Source organism: Centroberyx affinis, unplaced genomic scaffold (genome assembly GCF_046629955.1).
Source record: "Centroberyx affinis isolate AG114_WGS23_722 - 3 ecotype Tasmania unplaced genomic scaffold, CSIRO-AGI_Caff_v1 ptg002930l_1, whole genome shotgun sequence".
In the NCBI taxonomy this organism is placed as follows: domain Eukaryota; kingdom Metazoa; phylum Chordata; class Actinopteri; order Beryciformes; family Berycidae; genus Centroberyx; species Centroberyx affinis.
Genome location: NW_027281049.1, coordinates 266,793 through 288,120, shown reverse-complemented (window position 1 = coordinate 288,120; position 21,328 = coordinate 266,793). Strand labels below are relative to the sequence as shown.

The following is a 21,328-nucleotide window of genomic DNA, read 5'->3' as shown; positions in this document are numbered from 1 at the left end:
ATGTTGTTGGGCTTTTATTTTGAAAGCTGCTAACCGGAAGTGCTGTTTGTTTATAGTTCGACGCTGGAAGATGCGGAAGTCCTCGCGAGCTGTCAAAGCTGCTACAACGTGGAAAGCTGGATTTGTAAACACCTCACTGGCAATAAATGGACGCAGACGATGCCGCTAGTCTTGGCCGTCCACCAGCCTGTCTGTGTGTCCTCTGTGGTTTACCTGCTGCAGGGAAGTCGACGCTGGCCCGGACGGTCAGCAAGCTCGCTGCTCAGCAGGGATGGAGATCCACTGTAGTGCCTTACGACGACCTGATCCCCGATCGTGCTTTTCAGCTCAAAGTGTTGGAGGATGATGGCGGGCTGCAGCAAACGGTAAAGAAAGTTAACTATTTTACGGCGACGTTATGATGAATGTGCATGTCTATGGTGAGTTTGCATGAATATTCCCCTTACGAAAAAGAACAGTGGGCTAATCCTATTTACTATAGGCTACAAATATCACAGCAAAACTAACTTTTTATAAGAATACAATAGGAATATTGCAGTGACAGCATGGGGATAAAAATGTAATTTGTGAGATGTGAGATCAGATTTTTTTTCTCAGCAGTGTGAACACAAAAATTTGACCTTTTCAAACCAGCTTCTGGCCACTTTCATATGTGGTGCTGAGACTGATCGGATCAGTGGCCATACAAGCGCAGTAAGAACTTTAATTATTTGTGTTTTTACGTTATACTCCATTGCGCAGGCGCAGATCTCTGTCAACAGCGGTTCACTTAAAAAAAAAAAAAAAAAAACTATGTTAAACAAACTTTAACATATTGGAAGTATGGAAGCCCTCTGTTGCGTCTCGCGCGTGACATCACAGAGGGCAATCGAACGCTGGCACAGGATAAAATACAAGCGGTTTCATTTAGTGGACATATGGGTACACACTTTGCTTGAGAGTGCAAGACTTAGCCTAAGCTACAATTTGAGAGAAAAGACGACAAGGATAGTTCGGAGAGGATAGACGACAAGGATAATACGTGGAGAACGGCGCGGTTGATTGGCCGCTATGCCATGTCAATTCACCAGCCAGCTTCCAGCAGCCCTGCAGATCCCCAAGCTGCATGGGGTCACATCTCCCATCAGCTTGGATCTGCCCAACGAGGCTGACCTGGGTTTGACCCAGAAGTTGGTTGAAACCCTGCAACAATATGGTGGGTTTGAAGAAGAGTTGGAGCTTAAGCACAGAACAATGGTGCTAGATAAATTAAAGTCACTGTTTAATAAGTGGATTAAAGAAATGGGTCAACAGAAAGATTTACCTACATCGTTAATAGAAGATGTTGGAGGCAAGATCTTACCATTTGGCTCCTATTGTATGGGTGTGCACACAAAAGGAGCTGATATTGATGCCCTCTGTTTAGCACCTCAACATGTAGAGAGAACTGACTTCTTCAGTTCTTTCTTTGAGAAGCTGAAAAACCAAGAGGAGGTTAAAGACCTGCGGTCTGTGGAAGAGGCATTCGTCCCGGTCATCAAACTACGCTTTGATGGAATTGACATCGACATGCTGTTTGCCCAGTTAGCACTGCCAATCGTTCCCAAAGATCTGGATCTTCAGGATGATGGGCTGCTGAAGGGCATGAATGTCCACTGCAGAAGGAGTATCAATGGCTACAGAGTTGCACAGGAGATTCTTAACCTGGTACCCAATGTAGAGCACTTCAGTCTCGCTTTGAGAACTATCAAGTTGTGGGCTAAACACCACAACATTTATTCTAACACCCTGGGCTTCCTGGGCGGGGTATCATGGGCCATACTGGTAGCAAGGATTTGCCAGCTCTACCCCAATGCTGTAGCATCCACTCTGGTACAGAAATTCTTTAAAGTTTTCTCCATGTGGGAATGGCCAATCCCAATACTGCTAAAGCAGGCTCAGGACTGCAAGCTAAACCTTCCAGTTTGGGACCCCAGGGTTAATCTAAGTGACCGTTCCCATCTGATGCCGATCATCACCCCGGCATACCCCCAGCAGAACTCCTCCTACAATGTGTCTGCCTCCACCCGAGCGGTCATGGCAGACGAGTTCAAACAGGGTCTTTCCATCACTACCAACATATCGGAGGACAAAGCAGAGTGGTCCAGTCTGTTTGAAGCACCAGACTTCTTTGAGAAATACAAGAACTACATTGTGTTGCTAGCAAGTGCACCAACAAAGCAGCAGCACCTCGAATGGGTTGGCCTGGTAGAGTCAAAGATCAGAATCCTGGTCGGACATCTAGAGAACAATGAGTACATTACTCTGGCCCATGTCAGCCCACAGTCCTTCCCTGGCCCCAAGGAAGTGAATGACAAAGAATTTAGCACAATGTGGTTCATTGGAATTGCCTTCAAGAAGTTGGAGAGGTCTGAAAACATGAACATAGACCTGAGTTTTGACTTGGGGTCTTTCGCTGACACTGTCTACAGCCAGGCAATCAGCAGTAATATGTTTGAGGAGGAGACGAAAATATCAGCCATGCACGTGAAGAGGAAACAGCTTCACCACCTGCTACCTGATCTCAAACACAAAATCTCACAGATCTCCTCCCCTACAACCATGCCCTCTTCCACCCCAAATAAGGGTGCCACACTGTATCCCACTTGCAGCTCTACTGGGGCCAGTTCTGGACCTGCCACTGTCCCTCACACAGAGGCCACAGGAGAAGCAGAGGGAGCAAAGCCCACAGTGAGCCGCCAGCGCTCCATCACTACCAGAGTACCACCTAGCCGGACCCCCCCTCCCACCATGGGCCCACCAGCTACAAAGAGACGAGGCTTTCTCCAGTCACCAGCCAAGAAGTTCAAAGCTGATAAAGAGTCAGCTTCAGAGATAAACGGCGCATGCACTGAAGGGTCCACCAGAGGTCTCCCACTCAGCAAGACCTCCCCTCCCAGCATGAGGACACCAGCCACCAAGAGGCCAGGCTCTCCCCAAACAGAGATGCCAGCCAAGACGTTCAAAGTTGATAAAATATCAGCTTCAGAGACAAACGGTAAATGCATTGACGGGTCCACCAAGGGTCTCGCACTCAGCAAGACCCCCCCTCCCAGCATGAACCCACCAGCCACAAAAAGGCCAGGCACTCCGCAGTCAGAGATGCCATCCAAGAGGTTCAAAGCTGGTAAGGATGATGACGCATCATCTAAGAGATTGCCCATTGCCGACCTGTCAGATGTGCCTGTCCTCCCTGTCAACCCCATTCCTGTGGTGAAGAACTCCATCAGGCTTCGCCTTAACAGGCAGAAGTAGACCATCACGTGAATAGAAATTAGTTTCACCTCCCCCTGCCTCCTTCCCTATTCTGCCCCCATTTTATGTTAAAAAAATAAAAATCTTAATGATTTTACAGACATACTTTTGTTGCTGTTGTGGGGTAACTTTACTGAAAGCGCTGTAACTGGAAGATAATGTTTTGCAATGATGTGGTGTTGCACAATGATGTTTTTTTGGATGAAGGGGACAGTAGTGAGTATAGCCAAGATTTTGGTGCACCGAAATGCACACAGTCTAACATCATTAGTGGAACTAGCTCATGTTTTAGTACACAGCTGACCAAAATGGTGCTCACATCTGTGGGGACAAAATAGCCCAGACTCTAGTGCCAGACAGCAAGGTGGACCTTGTGCATTAAAGTATCTGTACTGTCTAATTTTACATCATACAGTCCTCCAGATCTGTACCACAGTGTTGAATAGCATCATAAGAGGAAGGTAGATGACTATTTAGCAAGCAAGCAAGGTTGCTTTATATGTAGTTGTGAAATATCTTGCCAGCGTCAAGCATCTTCAAGCTATAGTTTGATATTTTCACTTGGTTTTGAGTAGATTTCTACCCTTATTATTGGCTTCATTACTTTTTTTTTTCGCCGAATACAACATTTTTGACACTCAGTAATCTAACGAACCAGTGAGCTAATCCCATCATGCACAGTAGTGAAAGGGCCGTCAGATTAGTAATATCAACCAGGCAGCAGCCATCTTTGATGCACCTGGCCTATTACAGGTTCCTCATCAACAGGAATTCTCATAAATGCTCTGATTCTGTCAAATGGTTGCTGAGTGCTGGCAGAAGAATGGGAATTAGATAGTAGAGTTGACCAATTAATGATCTTCCAAGTATACATCCATTGTACAGTAACTTCTTGTTTTAAGAATACTTTTGCATGGAATATAACATGAGAGCTTTTAGAAAATCAATTTTTGAATGGGGCATTAATGATGTGATTTGTATTACAAAACAAATGTGATATACAATTCTTTTTTTTTCTTTCATTCATTTGGTTGCTTGGTCACATGACATTTGGAACTGAAGGACTATTGAAGAGGTTAAGACTTTAGTTTTAGTTTTTTAGATTAGTTTTAGCAACACCAGCTTACTTTTGTTCACTGTATTGAAAGCGTAAAGGTGTATGAAATTGTCACTCAACATTTTTGACTTTGAATTGTTTGTGCTTAACCTGGAATATGTTACTCATCCTATGGTGCGTAAATCTACCTGTGTAGATCACTCTTTCTGTGAAGTACTCTCTTGTTCTTACAATGCTCCTTTTCTGATCAACTGTTTTTTAGGCTTATTTGTAAGCATGAGGTATTGTACTTTTTCACAAATAAAGGTCTATGGTATTGCAAAAAAGAAAGAAAACCTTTAAGGGCCTTTAAGAGGTCTGTTCACTAGTGTTGTAGTACTCGAGATCGGTCTTGGTCTCGAGACCGGTCTTAAGACCACATTGTGATGGTCTCGGTCTCGACTGCATTTTTACTCGGTCTTGACTCGGTCTCGGACAAAGAGGACTCGGAATTTTATTTCAAGACCAGTCGAGACCACAAGTGCAGTAACATCATTACCTGCCGGTGCATTGTCTTATTATTTATTTTTTACTGTGATTGGATATAAAACTTTCCCCTTCAAATTGCAACCGATAACTTGGCTTATTTTAAGTTTGAAAGTTTATTAACCATTAAACGCTGCCACCCTCACTCACCCCCCTCTGAGCTGAGGAGGAGAGAATGAGATAATACAATTTGCCTACAGAAAGAGTTTTACAAAACAGTTCTAAGAACAAGCACCGATTCTATACAGGCTCATGGCGCGTTCAATTCAACGCCTGCATTAAAGCATTGCGACACAGTTATTGGTTAAATTATAATTTCACTAATGTTAGGCTTAAATTCCACAAGGTAATAACGTTACCGTTAAAGTCTGTAGTGCAGCAGAAGACGTGTTATCAGGTTACTGTTTATACCGTTACTAACACAGGCGAGTAAATTGTGGAATTTTAAGTTTCACTTTCGTCTGCACAACGGCGCTCTGGCAGATTGAGTAGGGGAGAGCGGGGCAAGTTCTCACATTGGTCAAAGTCAAAACACTGTAACATAAAAACAATTTGTAGCCTATACATGACAGTAAGTTTATGTTTCTTCTCATTTCAGGAATCAAAATAATTATACATTGTGACATAAAAGCAAGGGTCAGCTATAACCTGATAATAATTTTGAATGTTTTAGTGAAGCTATCTGCTCAGGGTGTTTTAACACTTCTGTTTCATTCTGCCCACTGTCTTGAGCTTTTCCAAAGGTCAGTGAAATCGAATTGCAATGTTTCAAAGGATTGCCTTCTGTCACTGAGTACATACTGTACATCCATTTGTATTTTACTTAAATTCCTAAATAATGCTTTCTTTCTTTTTGAATTTTAGCAGAGAAATGGTGTAAATGTTGAGCCATCACTCTGATTACATGGTCTTGAAAATGGACTCGCATTGGTCTGGTCTCGGTCTTGACTCGGTCTCGCCCCCCTTCAGTCTTGGTCTTGACTCGGTCTCGCCCCCTCAAAGTCTTGGTCTTGACTTGGACTTGATACGCTCTGGTCTTGGTCTTGACTCGGTCTCGGTTTAGGTGGTCTCGACTACAACACTACTGTTCACACTGATGTCGGATCTGAGCAAAAAATAGGAATTGAGCAATATGGCCTGTAATGTGAAGGTTGATACCATAGGAGGTAAAAACATCAGAAACATCAGAACATCAGGTACAATAAGGTCACTAAACTTAATATTGTGGGCCACAAACACAAGTGTCACAATAGAAATAATAATTGAATATTCTAGTGATTTTTCTTTGTTAGAGTTCCCATGTTATGTACTAAATGTCCACAATAGTTTGGTGCCTAATCGACACAAATGTGCCTTCATATTGTCTACATGAGTTAAAGAGCCTCCCAAAAATAAGAATTCTTATTGACTAAAACATATTTTCCTTTCTAGCAAACTGAATGGAAGTTGCACAGACAAGCAGTGTTACAGTGCATCGAGCAGTTCTTGAGGAAACCTCAAGTGTTGGCAGAGCCACCGACCAGCTGCCACATCAACACTGCTGCCTGGGGACGATGCATCAGAGCTCTGCTGGAACCTAAGAGTCTGGACCGGTCACCACTTCTCATTCTACTGGATGACAACTTCTACTATCCAAGCATGAGATACGAAGTGTACCAACTTGCAAGAAAGTGTAAGCACTCTGCTCTGTCTGTGTGCAGGATAGGCTACTTATTGGAGTGCTCTCAGGTGGCGTTCCCTTGGTTGAATTGATTTGTTTGGTGACTGTTCACTGCAGGTTCGCTGGGGTTCTGCCAGGTGTATCTGCACTGTGCTGTGGAGTCGTGCATCAGCAGAAACCAGAACAGGTCCCAGTCCTTACCCACCGAGGTGATACTGGAGATGGCAAAGCGCTTGGAGTCTCCAAATCCACAGAAGAACTCGTGGGAGGAGAGCAGCATTGCACTTAACAGCACAGATAATTTGCAGAAAGGGGACATGTAAGGCAGTGCAATAATCAGTTATTAACATTTACTGGTGAAGTAGTCATGACTGCTTAAACCAGGTATTAATTTGTTGCCTCTGTGTCTATCTGTTTGCCTAAATGGCTTGCCTTCAGCCAGAGGTTGATGGAGTTGATCTCTTCTGCACTGAGCAACCCACTGAGTCCAGTCGATGACAACGTGGAACAAAAGGCATGTCAATGTTGCTTTCCTCAAACCTGTTCAAACATGCTAGTGGAATATAAATACGCAACTTTAGAAGTGGTATATTTATCTGTTCTGTTGTCCTGTACTCTGCAGGAGGCTGACCGCCTGAAATGTGCCACTAGTGTGGTTCACCAGGCTGACCAGGCCTGTCGCCGCTTGGTCTCTGAAGCCATGAAGAATGCCAGAGGTCAGTCGTGAGCTACGTTAATATTACAGATTTGACATTTTGCTAACACTATGTCATACGTGAGTGTCATTAAAATGATAAAATAAATGATTAAAAAAAAACAAATTGCATCCTTCTTTGTCACCCTGGGTTTAGAAAACAAAGTGCCCCCTGAACGGATGAGGTCTCTGGCAGCTGAGTTGAATGAATCCAAAACAAGATTTCTTCACAACCTGCGGAAGCAATTCCTTCAAGAAGTGCCCATCGCCAAAGAAGATGACACTGATGTGGAACATGTGGTGAAAACAGCTGTGGACGTTTTTGACCAAGAGAAAAAGAACATTTTAAGAATCTTCATAAATGACCATGCTTGAAGGAAGAAATATAATTACTTGTTCTTGTGTTTATTTAACAACAGCTGTGAATATTTTGTTGAATTTGCACAGATGTAGATTTTATATCACATTAAGAAGGCATGAATGAATGATAAACAATACATAGGTATTTAAATATAGTTTAAATGTACAAAAAACATAACTGTTTTCTAGTCATAGTTTTCGGTTGGATTTGCCCATTGTGGCACAGAGTAAAACGACGAAGACTTGAAAAAAATATATATATACATATATATATGTAAAACATTTCAAACCCAGCAGGGCCCTGGTATGCCAAGACCAATCCCACCCAAGCAAGCACCACAATGAGTTCTGTGTGGTTCCTATACTGCTGTTTTTTCACTACATATTTGCAGTTTCATCCACTGTATAAAATGACATATTTGTAAAATCCTGTGATAATAATGGGTTTACTATAACTTGTTGCCAGCACATTGTTTTTTGTTTTTTTCTGCCATAAGTAGCATGGAGGTGGAAAAGGCTGGTAGGCCTGTACTTATTTATTAGACTATACTTGTTTCATGAATTTCCTTTTTATATCACTGGAGGGAAATGAGACATTTGACCAGCATTAAACCTGTCAGCCCATTGCTTTGAATAGGTAATGTTAAAGCTACATTATAAAGTGTGTTTTTAAACTTGTAAACTAGCTCACGTTAGCCTAGATAGTGCTCGTTACATAACAACTGGGTGACAAGGCAGCAAGCCAAGCACAACAAGCTGGAATGGATCAGGAAGAAGACAACAATGGTTTTGTTTCACATCATTTTAAATCAACGCTGAATAAATTACACTGAAGCGCCATGATCAGTGATGTCTTCTTCATTTAGGACATTTAAGATTAATTCCATTGTTGATGATCTGTAAAACTAACATTTGTCTCATTTTCAGTTTTCTGGAGGATGACATGCAAGTAACTGAGTGGAAACCACAAGTCATGGTCAATAGGAGAAACCAGGGAGCACCTTGTTTATCTGTTAGCTACAAGATGTTATATACTGAGCCAATGACTTGGCTTTAGTAACAGGATTTGTAAACAGTAACTTGATAACTCGTCCTCTGCTATCCTAGAACCTTCAACGGTAGGTAACATTATTACCTTGTGGTATTTGAGTAACGTTAGTGGAATTAGCCACTTGAACCCAGGCCAAACATCTGGAAAAAATGCCTAAAATGACATACCCCAAATGAATCAGCTCCTCAACTATAATGCCTATGGTTCTGCGGGCCTCCATTGTCAATAAGCCTATAACTATTACTTAACTTTTAGCCATGTTATAAACAACAAAGAATGGAATGGAATGGAATTGAATAGATCCATCAATCCATTCAAATTCTGTGGGCAAGGCCTACAATAACATGTGACCCCTACTCTCAAAGCTCTCAGCCAATAGAATCGATTGGTGATTAGTACATTGATGTCAGTGCTCCGATGAAGCCAGCAGATGGGGACCTAGGCCCTGAATTCCGCATGTAGGATTTCTGTCTGGGTGTCTGGATGGGAATTGACGACAGGAGGGTCTTTTTTTTTTTCAGTTCATTTATCATACATTCATACCACATAACAATGTCATAGGAACACATCAGTCTGTCAACAATACATCAATGACTGCATAAAAAAGAGGAAAAAATAAAATACAAAATAAACTAGAAAAGCATTTCCTGAAGAAAATGCGTGTGATTGCTGTAAGCTGACGTGGTGACCATTTTGAAATTTGAATGGAGTTTCTACTGTATACAGTGGCTGAGTTATAAATATCATGGTAGCGGATGGAAGGTCATAGACACTTATGTATTTTATAACTCATAAACTATAAGTGCTATCATTATGACAGTATGCAGGTTTGATCAGTATGCCGTACTGAACATTTTGCAATTTGAATAGAGTTTCTACTGATTGATGAACTAAAGTGTACTAATAAAAGTAAAACATGCGAAATAAGACTAATAGAGGCTAGGCTAAATAGAGCAGAGTTTACAAAAAAATAAACTAAATATATTTAAGGCATTGTAAATAGCCAGAGTCTTAATGGCTTTCTGGTTTTTAACATCCTGTAGAGTTTCAAAGTAATGTTTTATTTCCATTTTAATTTGTAAACGACAGTTTGTTTTTTTCAGTTATAGCCAGTTACTGCCAGTTTGGTGTGCACAAACGCACAGAGGGTCGTGTACCATTTTTGTAAGAGCCTGGTGCTGGTTACACAATATTTAATCAAAATACCCACATTGGCTGAGGCGTACGTAATTGCGCAGCGCTTTGAATATGCGCAACACCTCCTTAATATTAGAGGCTGCAGGTGGAACACACATACCTGTCCTGCCGCCTTCAGGTGGCTGTAGGGACTTAATCAGCTGAAAGGGAAGGTCCTCATACATTCTACAAGTTGTGGATGATATTGGTAAGCCCTTAATTGAACCCAGTACAGACTCTCCGTACTGGTATTACCGTAACCACATTCAAATCGTATTGTTAATGTGCATGTAAACATGTCTACTGGCAAACACAGCTCATTGGCTGTGTTTGTCATTTGATTAGATTCACCTGTTAATTTATTACAATCACCTGTTATTTTCCTACCAAGATGGCCGTGTGGTGATACAACCGAATACTATGTATATGTTATGAAAGGCATAGCAGAAGTAAGTATTATTTTGCCAAATAAATCCAAGACTTTCATTAATTTAGTTTAGGCTATGGAAATCCTACTCCAAAATAAGTCGCCCCTGAAAAAAATAACTATTTTTCCCCCTTGCCGCTCAGGGCTTCCATAGAACTGGCATCTGGTTATCAGTCCATAATTTCAAATGAGAATTGGATCTCAATGGACTTGCTGGTTAAATCATAAAAAAAAGAAAGAAAAACAAACCCTTGAGGAATGGAAGCCCTCTGTGACAGAGTTGGCACTGTATGAAATACACACACTGTCTTTACTAGACACAAAGGTACAGACTTCGCTTGAGTGTGTATTACATGCTTAAGCTATATTTTGATAAGAGAAAAGATGACGAGGATGATACAGAGCAAACAGAGCGGTTGATTCTTGCCACAATGCCTTTTCGATTCACCAGCCAGGCTCCAGCAGCCCAGCAGATCCCCAAGCTGTATGGGATCACTTCTCCCATCAGCTTGGATCTGCCCGAGGAGGCTGACCTGATCCTGACCCAGAAGCTGACTGAAACCGTAATATATGGCATGTTTGAGGAAGAGATGGAGCTGTGGCACAGAGCAATGGTGTTGGGTAAATTAAATACACTGCTTAAGGAGTGGATTAAAGAGATCAGTGAACACAAGAATTTACCTGCATCATTAATAGAAGATCTTCACATTTGGCTCCTATCGTATAGTGGTACAGGCAAAAGGTGTTGATATTGATGCCCTCTGTGTAGAACCTCAATATGTAGAGAGACCTGATTTCGTCACTTCTATGAGGAGCTGAAACAGCAAGTGGAGGTTAAAGACCTGTTGGCTGTGGAAGATGCCGTCATCAAACTATCCTTTGATGGAATTGAGATTGACATACTGTTTGCCTGGTTAGCATTGCCAATCATTCCCAAAAATTTGGATCTTCAGGACGATGGACTGCTGAGGAACATGGACATCCACTCCATAAGGAGTCTCACTGAGTTACAGATGAGACTCTTCACCTCGTGCCCAATATAGAGAACAGGCGCACTTTAAGAACCATCAAGCTGTGGGATAAATGCCACAACATTTATTCTAACACCCTAGGCTTCCTGGGTGGGGTATCATGGCCATGCTGGTAGTAAGGATTTGCCAGGTCTACCTTAATGCTGTAGCCTCCACTCTGGTGCACAAATTCTTCAAAGTTTTCTCCATGTGGGAATGGCCAATCCCAATTCTGCTAAAGCATCCAGAGGACTGCAGCCTCAACCTTCCAGTTTGGGACACCAGGGTTACTTCAAGTGACCATTACCACCTGATGCCAATCATCACCCCAGCATAACTCTACCTACAACGTGTCTGCCTCCCCCCGAGCGGTCATGGCAGACTACCATCACTACCGAAATATTGCAGAACAAAGCAGAGTAGTCCAAACTATTTGAAGCACCAAACTTCTTTCAGAAACACAAGCATTATATTGTGTTGCTAGTAAACGCACCGACAAAGAAGCAGCATCTCATGTGGGTTGGCCTAGTAGAGTTGAATCCTGGTGGGAAATCTAGAGAACAATGAGTACATTACTCTGGCCCATGTCAATCCACAGTCCTTCTGGCCCCAAGGAAAGCAACAACAAAGAGGAGTTGAGTACAATGTGCATGATTGGGATTGCCTTTAAGAAGTTGGAGGGGTCTGAAAATGGGAACATAGACCTGACCTTTGGTCCAGTCTTTTGCTAAAAATGTCTGTGCTGTGGCACAGAGCAATGGTGGATTAAAGAGATCAGTGAACACAAGAATTTACCTGCATCATTAATAGAAGATCTTCACATTTGGCTCCTATCGTATGGGGGTAGACGCAGAAGGTGTTGATATTGATGCCCTCTGTGTAGCAGGTAGAGGTATCTTTACAGAAACGTGGCTTTCTGACAACATTCAAGGGTCCACCAGGGGTCTGCGGCTCATTAAGACCCCCTCTTCCAGCAAGAACCCACCAGCCACAAAGAGGCCAGGCTCTCGCCAGTCAGAGATGCCAGTCAAGAAGTTCAAAGCTGGTAAGGATCAGATTGATTCACTAAGCCAACACAGGAGGATGAGAGCATGACAATGGAGGCAGAGGTGACTGAGAAGATGCCTTCATCATCATTCTTCACTTCATAAAGTGAAGAACGGGGCACAAATTAAGAGATTGTCCACTGCTGTCCTGTCTGATGTGCCACTCTTCCCTATCAACCTCATTTCCGAGGTGAAGAATTCCATCAAGCTTCACCTTAGCAGACAGAAGCAGACAACCACATGAATAGAAACTTGTTTCACCTCCTCCTGCCTCACCCCTTCTCTTCCCTCATACTTTGTCGTAATTCTATGATTTTAAAAAAGGAAAACCTTATAAATAGATACTTTTGATGTCAGGTTTGAGTACACAGCTGACCAAAATGGTGCTCACATCTGTGGGGACAAAATTGCCCAGACACTAGTGCCAGACAGCAAGATGGACCTTGTGCATTAAAGTATGTGCACTGTCTAGTTTTACATCATACAGTCCTCCACCACAGTGTTTTGAATAGTATCATAAGAGGAAGGTAGATGACTATTTAGCAAGCAAGTGAGGTTGCTTTATATGACGTTGTGAAATATCTTGCCAACATCAAGCCTTGTCTGTTTGAAATACTCTGTTCTAACTTTTATTATCACTTTTGACACAGCATTTGTTTCAGAGTACACTGACTTTATAAGATCATATTTTTTTCAAATATAGCAAATATTTTGTCCTTGTTTTTGTCATGTACATGTTTCCTAATGACAGTGTGGAGGGTATACGTGTGGTCTGATGTTCTGTGTTTGGGTAGGACGCCAATTTGACATAGATTGAGTACATTGTATTGATTTAGGAAAGTTTGTATCCTGGTATTAATGAGGTTACAAAAAACTTTACCAGAATACTGTTCACACAAATTCCTCTGTAACTGATCATATTTATCCGCTCTTAAATATATGGGTGATTTGCTGCATGTCCTCCTCTCTCTCTCTCCCATACCTTCCTGTCTCCCTCTCACACTGTCCCTGTCAAATAAAGCATAAAATGCCTGAAAATAAATCTTTAAAAAAAAAAAAATATATATATATATATATATAGGGGTGATTAGACCTTTGTTCCAGTTCTCAGGGAATTTCCCTGAGAACTGACCAATTGTAATTTAGGACTGCCTCTTCAGATCTGATGCTGTTTGGTTTGAATTTAGGATTTTTGATTCTGGTTCTTCATACAACATTTCAAAATAGGATTTCCAAATGTTTCCACGGTTTATGACAAAACTGTCTTTTGTTCTTGTGGGGCTGGGTTTTTTTTTCCAGTGATCCCAGAATTTATTTTGATAAACATTTTCAATTTCAGTTAATTGCTTGGACATGTGGATAGCTTTTCTGTGTCGAAGCATTGCTGTATATGACTTGAGAGCATTGAGGTATTCAAGACAAACCTCCTGATTTGCTGGCTCTGAGCTTTTTATTGGACAACTACCTCAGCAGTTGTCTCTCTCTCATGTCTCTTTCTCCTGTTGTCTCTCTCTGTCTCTCTCCTGTTGTGTGGCTCTCTCTCTCTCTCCTGTTGTGTCTCTCTCTCCAGTTGTGTCTCTCTCTCCTGGTGTCTCTCTCTCCCATTGTGTATGTCTCTCTCCTGTTGCCTCTCTCTCCTGGTGTGTCTAAACAAAAGAACCAAACAGTCTTTCTACATTAACTTGCAGAAACCAGAAAAAAGCACTTTCAAAAAGTTCAGGGGACATGTCCAACACAGATGATTATTGTAATGTTATATTTGTTGGTAAGCCAAAAATCTATTATGTACATTATATCAGAGTTTATTTTAGACTAGAATTAGGTGTCATGTTCTTGAGAGCTGTGGTAATGGAATATGAATGCAATAGCATGCACTGAACCAAACACTGTAGGGAATCCCATAAAATCAGCACAATATGCAACAGTAAAGTACATTCATTGATAATATGGTCACTTTACAGAATGTCTGTCCTGTCCTCAAATTTATATCGGCTAAATAAACACAGTAGCGAAATGTGTTGTCATTTCATAACATTTACCATAGCTAAAATATTATTATTATTAACTGGAAAGACAGAACTAAATTATCTATCAATCATTGGCATGGGCACCTTACTTTGTGTAAATGTGTGGGGGCAAAATCTGAACAGGGCGTTTTTTGTTTGTTTTTTTAATACGCCATTTCCTCCAATTTTACATATATATTTTTATATATTTGTTTTGTATACTGTGATGCTTCATTCTCAATGCTACATTAAAGAAGCCCATTCATTTGAAGAGATGCTATAAACACGGGAGAGGTGTCTGCAAAGGCTTCATTTATTTTTTGGGAACAAACATAATTCATAGGTATACTGCACAAAATGACAAATAAGCCAGTTACATGAAAACATTATTAAATCATTTTGAATATCATAGTTCTTTTTTTTTTCTCTAAAGCCTGCCACACTGCTGTGTCTGTCCGTCTCCGTTCATTTCAATTCATTTTCAATGACAGCTGTCCGTTGTCCGGACACGTCCGTCTCGGTCAGATTTCCGTCCGTTTTGACGGACAGAAGGTTCAACCCAGTTGAACTTCTTCTGGACGGACGGATTCGTCAAATCAGAGGCGTTTTTTTTTAAATTGCTTTGACGTTCCAAAACAGCCCAACGGACAGAAATCTATCCGTTAGTAGGCTAATTATGTCTGTTTTCTGAGGGATCATTGCGGCCGCGGCCGAACTATCCTTTTGCTGTGGCATCCTACCTGTTGCTGTTGGTCTGCTGTGCTGACACTGCTAACAGTAGGCTATCAGCTTCAGTAATCTGTTGAAAACATCTCACTTTAGCTTTGCTAGATAGCTTGGCAAATGTTAAACAGTTTCAGAGAGACAGAGAGAAGTCTTCGGCACACAGCACGAAATGGAGCGTTGGAGCTAGCTAACGTTAGATACATGTAGGTCACATAACTTTTTGCCTTTCACCTCTGATGGTTACAGTCAAGGTAAAGAGAAACACACCTGTGTTGTTGTTTTTTTTTGTTTTTTTACTTTTCTTTGCCCATAAATTGTGCAATGTTAGCTGTTGTACGCTGCCGTTACTCCATTCACAATCACATCGTCCCATCGTCTGTGGTTTAGCGCAGGTTGGACTAATGGACTATACCACTTGGGTTGGAAAGGGGGTGTAGCAATTCAAATGCAACTATGCTATCTAAATGCAGACAGAGCAGATATTTTACATAGTCTTTAATTAAATATTAGATTTAAAAGATTGAGAGATAAATATTAGATATTTACGAAATTTTGACTTTTAAAAGGGGTAAAAACAGCAGGGGCAAAGGGAAAATGCTGCTGTGGGCCTCGCCTGGGCAAACCCACACTGGGCCCGTTTGAGATCGGTGTGGGTTGGCCCTAGCCCAGCCACAAAAAGCCCACACAGGATCCACAGGGGCAGGACCCACAGGGGCATGTTGCAGACAATCAATCTGGTATTTTATTGGTGATTTTGGTAAGCTATTTATAGGTAGCTTTGAGGTGTAAATGAGGCATTTAGCTTGAGTTGAAGTTGATGTTACTGTGGCATATAAGTATCTAGTAGCTATAGCCCTATAATTTCTCATTAGCTAGCTATAATATACTGTATCTATGTGTATTGACCACAGCGGTCATGAACATTTTCAAAAACACAGTCACGAGGATTTTGCTGTGAATCCACTCTGATACAGGAAATACATTTTCTGAGACCATTTCCCCCTATTTTTTCAGTTTTTCCCCCAAAATCAAACTTGTAGATTGTTTTCTAAATAAATGGTAAACACCATTGTCTTATTCTTGATGACAGTTTATATCAGTGTGAGTTCAGAATCATAAATAAAACCTTAATGTTATTATATGAGTTGGTATCCAAGTTTTGATTTGATTAGTCATACTATTCACTGATGCAGTGCAGAGAAACTCCAAAGAAATACATTTATCTTTGTGTTGTTTTAATGGAGTATATTAAGTCACAGGCGAGGCCGACCCTATGACTAGTGACAACACTAGCAAAGAAAAAATGAAAAAGTGCCTTCTCAGGAAGTGTCCCTACTACTGAAAGGCACTCTTGCTTAAAGTGTGTGTGTGTGTGTGTGTGTGTGTGTGTGTGTGTGTGTGTGCATGTGTGACCTAATTGAGCCTAAACTAATATTCACTCAAACTCACTTAACAGCACAGATAATATGCCGAAGGGGGACATGTAAAGCAGTGCAATAAGCATTAATTTGTTGCCTCTGTGTCTATCTCTTTGCCTACATGGCTCGCCTTCAGCCAGAGGTTGATGGAGTTGATCTCTTCTGCACTGTTGAAGTTGAATTAATTGAATGAATCCAAAACAAGATTTCTTCACAACCTGCATAAGCAAGAAGTCTTCAAGAAGTGCCCATCGCCAAAGAAGAGGATATTGATGTGGAACATGTGGTGAAAACAGCTGTGGACGTTTTTGACCAAAATAAAAAGAACATTTTAAGAGTCTTCATAAATGACCATGCTTGAAGGAAGAAATATAATTGCTTTTTCTAATGTTTATTTAACAACAGCTGTGAATATTTTGTTGAATTTGCACAAATGTAGATTTTACGAAGGCATGAATGAATGTACAATACTTCAGGTATTTATATTTAGTACAAAAAACAGCTTGATGTTTTCTAGTCATAGTTTTCAGTTGTGTTTGCCCATTGTGGCACTGAGTGAAAAGAAGACTTGAAATGTCTCGTCTGTATGTCTCATTTATCCATTTCATTTTTTTATGTTTAATTTGCATACCATTAATTTCTAAAGAAATAATAAAATAAATAAAACATTTCAAACGGTTAAAATTTTTCTCAAAGCTAATTTTAAACAATCATTGATATGGTTTATGTAATTAAGACTAATGTTGATCAGATAACATTTTAGTCTTTTGTCAGGATTCAAATAATTTACTGATTCATTAAAATAAAATTTCCCTTTTTTTTGTCCACAATACAGTCATCACATACAAACATGTGCAAACAATTAATTGATCAGGGCTTTACTTTAGACCAAGGGTAAAAAAAACCAAAAAAAAAACCCAGTGAGCTACTATTTGAAACAACCAGTCACATTACGTCACATCACTTCTTGCTATGCTAGGGTTCCCCTGGATCTTTTCAGTGCCTCAAAATATCAGCTACAATACAAATATGAATCACTACAAAAAAAATGTAATGCTTAGAGATGGGTATGCACCACAACAAATACACATCAGCTCTCCTAAAGAGACCAGTTATATTCTTTTTAAAGTTAATGGATTGGTACTACTTTGGCCAGAAATAAAATTGAGTTTTAATAATGAAATCTATTTGAAAAATTGCTGAATGATTTGGCTCATGCTCTTTGCAGTCACTGTACCATGAGGTGTGAATGAGTAATATCAAAACAGCAAGCAGGATTACAATAAGTCAGGCTGGACACAAACTGCAGTGTTTTGAACAGAAAAGGATCCAATCAGGTAGTCCCTGACTAAAAATGCCACATCAGTTTCTCTGAGGATTTCTCAGAACATGTGTGTCCTGACAGTTTAACTGAGATGGAAACTTTGGTGCTTAATTAGTTCAACAAACCACGCATTGTCTGTGTCCATCCAAAACCAAACTGAAAAGCTCAGAGTATTGGGCTACATAGAATAATAAGGCAACTTAACAGTCCAATTTGTAAGTGTAAAAAAAAAAACAGCATATGCATGAATTAAATACATATGAGAAACAATGTCACCAAGTTTATATAAATATATATATATATATATATATATACACTCACCGAGCACTTTATTAGGAACACCATACTAATACTGGGTAGGTATCAGCTTTCAGCTCAATGTCAACCAGCTACCAAAGTGACATCCGTCTCGAGGTTCACTGTGTTGCATTCTGAGATGCTTTTCTGCTCACCACAGTAGTAAAGAGGTTATCTGAGTTACTGAAGCCTTTCTGTCAGCTCCAACTGATGTGAACATTAACTGAAGCTGCTGACCTGTATCTGCATGATCTTATGCATTGCACTGCTACATGATTGTCTGATTGGATAATTGCATGAATAAGCATGTGTAGGTGTTCCTAATAAAGTGCTCCATGAGTGTGTGTGTGTGTGTGTGTGTGTGTGTGTGTGTGTGTGTGTGTATATGTATATATATAGATAGATAGAGGTATATACACACACACACACACACACACACACATATTATATACATATATATATATATATATATATATAGAAAAGTAAATACAAGGGGATCCAAAAGTCTCTCAATGTTGCAGGGAAATCACTTTTTATGTTGTCCACGGGCAAAATGGCATGCAAAATCATATTTGTCTATGCATATGCAACCACAGATGTTGCATTGGAATGGATGTTCATAGCCATGACAGCCCATGTGAATGGTGTAGAGGATATTATCTGAAAAGTGAATATCACAGTGGAGGCATTTGTGTAATAGCTGCAGGTCCTGTGTGGTCAGGGCAGGGGCAGGCGTACTGGGCTGGCTATTGCCGATGCTTGCAGAGAGTGTATGCACGCTGTGCTCGAAGCTGAGGCCCGGCACGGGACTGTAACTCCTGTGGCCTGAGCCGGGAGATTCCTTAGTAGGAGGTGATGTCTGCACCCCATTTGTAGACACGGCAACTGGTGCACCTGAGACCTGATGTATGAGGATGGGCTTCTCATCTTTAAAGGACTCCGTGTCTGGGGACGCGGGAGTCTGAGACTCGGGGGGTAGGTCGGCCAACTGGCCAGCAAGTGTAGAAAGCTGGTCCAGCGGGTTATCGAACGTCAAACCATTAGCACCCCTGTCGCTACCGTCCCCCTCGTGCACCTTGGTCAGGTTCTTATACTCGGTGCCATTCAAATGCTGCTGGAGCTCGCGAGACAAGTCATTCAGGTAATCTGACTTGGGCACCACCATCGAAGGAGGGCTGAAGTTGATGAGCAGCCGTCTGCCGAAGCCCAGGGAGCCCGTCCTCTTCTGCAGGACGCTCAGCATCCTCTTGTTGGCGAAGGGAGAGCGCACGCCCCTCGCGGGCAGCAGCTTGTGGCGGCGGCGGCGGTGGTGCGACAGGTTGCTGCGGTCGCTGCAGCGGAAGGCACAGAGGTCGCACTTGTACGGCTTCTCTCCTGTGTGGGAGCGCATGTGGGCTTCCAAGTGGCGCTCGTAAGCTGAGGCAAACGGGCACAGTTGGCAGCGGTGAGGCTTCTCTCCTAGGTGACAACCAGAGGGGGAATAAAACAAGGTTAGTGCAAAGAGCTGCAAGATGTAATATAGCGATAATACCTGAGAGGGTATACTGTGATTAAGGGAACAGCGGTGATGAAACAGATACAAACGCATGTGTACATGAGAATTTAAACAAAACCAAAAAAAACATAGCCATTCTTTATGGTAATTAACAAGTTGGGCCGTGTCTCAGAGTGCTTGGTTGAAACTACCTGTTTTTTATGACAGGGGTTCTCAATCATTGTAATGTCATGGACCCCTAAATAGACACACATTCGGGTAGGGACCCACATTTGATAAGAATCTGTCCCATGGATCTCCATATGGGAAGACTTCTGTCTAGTATTGAAATGTAGAACTGTCTACACTATGTGGGGAGATTGAAACCTATAATTAACAGTTATTATTATATAACCTCTAATTTGGATAACTTCTAGTGAATTACATTATAGTGAAATTAAACAATTTCTCATTTCATTTTGTCGGGGACCGCCTGGAACCTCCTCAAGTCAAGTTTATATAGCCCTTTATTACAAGCATGTATCAAGGGGCCTTACCTATCGTATCATAGCCTATAGCCATGTCATATTATAGCCTAATCCATACTACATTTCTATATACCATACTACATCCTATACATATACATACTAAATATACTATATCATAAGGACCCCTGGTGGTCCCTGGATCCCACTTAGTCCAAAGTGTGTTTGGATTACCTGTGTGGATACGGATGTGCTCTATTAGACGAGCCATGCCCTTGTTGGCATAACTGCAGTAGCTACACTTGTACTTCCCATCGCAAGTCCTCTCCAAGCCATCCATCTGTAACTCTGATCCATCCTCCAGCGACAGGCTTACCTCCACAGACGGAGGGTCCAGGCCATTCTGCTCACTCTTTCCGGCAACTGAAAACACACCAACACACCATGATTGTGAGATTGACTATAGGATAATCAAAGAGAAGGTGCTGGTTGAAATTGCTCCCTTCTCACCGGCTTGAAACGATTCCCCTGGTTCCTTTTCTCCACAGACAGAGCCTGAGATCATGTTGACATGCTGGGTTTGCTGTGTCAGGTATTCTTGGAATTCCTTCACAAAATCCACAGGTTCAGTCTTTATATCTTCCATTTTTCTATCTTCAGTGCTGAATCTTACTTTGTCAATCTGTACCTGTAAAAGACAGAGTGAGAAAGACGGTTAGCCAACCGGAGGCACGACAAATCTCTGCTTTCATGTTTTGCATCACTCTCTTGGCAGTTGATGGGAGGCTTAGCTAATGTTAGCTGCCTATGAAACTAGATTAACAAACATGCTACCGTTAGCCAGCTGCCAAATAAAATCCTCGCCCCTGTTCTATAGTCATATCTTACCATTCAGCCTCTGCGAAACATGATTCTTTTGCGGAGAGATGTGTAGAAATTGGCCCTGGTAGCTAAATGAGTAAGATTGGCTAGCCGGCTAATGCATTCCCAGCTGAAAGCCCAACTGCTTCCGTTTTGTTTTCCGGTTCACTCAAAACGCGTACTTGCTGCCTTCAGGTACTGTCGAAAAAATCGTAATTACGAATGGAGCACACAGGAACGACTGCCAAGAAGCCCCTCTAACTAGCATGAAAGTCCCAACTGATGATAAAAAATAATATATAGCGTTTGGCTAATAAATTAAAGGAGCATTAAGTACATTTTAGGACTATTACCGACCTCTATTGACTACCAAGGATGAAATACAAAAGTCATATATTTTCTGAGAGCAGAGATCCAATGGACGTGTTCAATGAAGAGGTATGTCGATGCAAAATAAT

At 41.4% G+C, this 21,328-nt stretch overlaps 3 protein-coding genes and 1 pseudogene across 3 annotated transcripts; 3 read left to right on the top strand and 1 right to left on the bottom strand.

Moving 5' to 3' along the window:
- The first annotated feature begins 84 nt into the window (after window positions 1-84).
- LOC139658588 (L-seryl-tRNA(Sec) kinase) lies at window positions 85-8,345 on the top strand. The gene is made up of 6 exons (XM_071536717.1): window positions 85-365; window positions 6,287-6,527; window positions 6,633-6,834; window positions 6,954-7,029; window positions 7,138-7,231; window positions 7,367-8,345. The coding sequence occupies exons 1-6, from the start codon at window positions 147-149 to the stop codon at window positions 7,582-7,584; spliced, it is 1,050 nt and encodes a 349-aa protein (XP_071392818.1). The 5' UTR covers window positions 85-146; the 3' UTR covers window positions 7,585-8,345.
- Window positions 1,051-3,273, top strand: LOC139658585 (poly(A) polymerase beta-like). The gene has a single exon (XM_071536714.1). It carries the CDS (start codon window positions 1,051-1,053, stop codon window positions 3,271-3,273), a length of 2,223 nt encoding a protein of 740 aa, XP_071392815.1.
- A 2,309-nt stretch (window positions 8,346-10,654) lies between the features above and the next one.
- Window positions 10,655-12,328, top strand: LOC139658610 (poly(A) polymerase type 3-like; annotated as a pseudogene).
- A 6,220-nt stretch (window positions 12,329-18,548) lies between these two features.
- Window positions 18,549-20,995, bottom strand: LOC139658603 (zinc finger protein Pegasus-like). The gene is made up of 4 exons (XM_071536735.1): window positions 20,898-20,995; window positions 20,520-20,697; window positions 20,244-20,432; window positions 18,549-19,508 (listed from the first exon to the last, which is right to left on the bottom strand). The coding sequence occupies exons 1-4, from the start codon at window positions 20,898-20,900 to the stop codon at window positions 18,577-18,579; spliced, it is 1,302 nt and encodes a 433-aa protein (XP_071392836.1). The 5' UTR covers window positions 20,901-20,995; the 3' UTR covers window positions 18,549-18,576.
- Window positions 20,996-21,328: the final 333 nt, after the last annotated feature.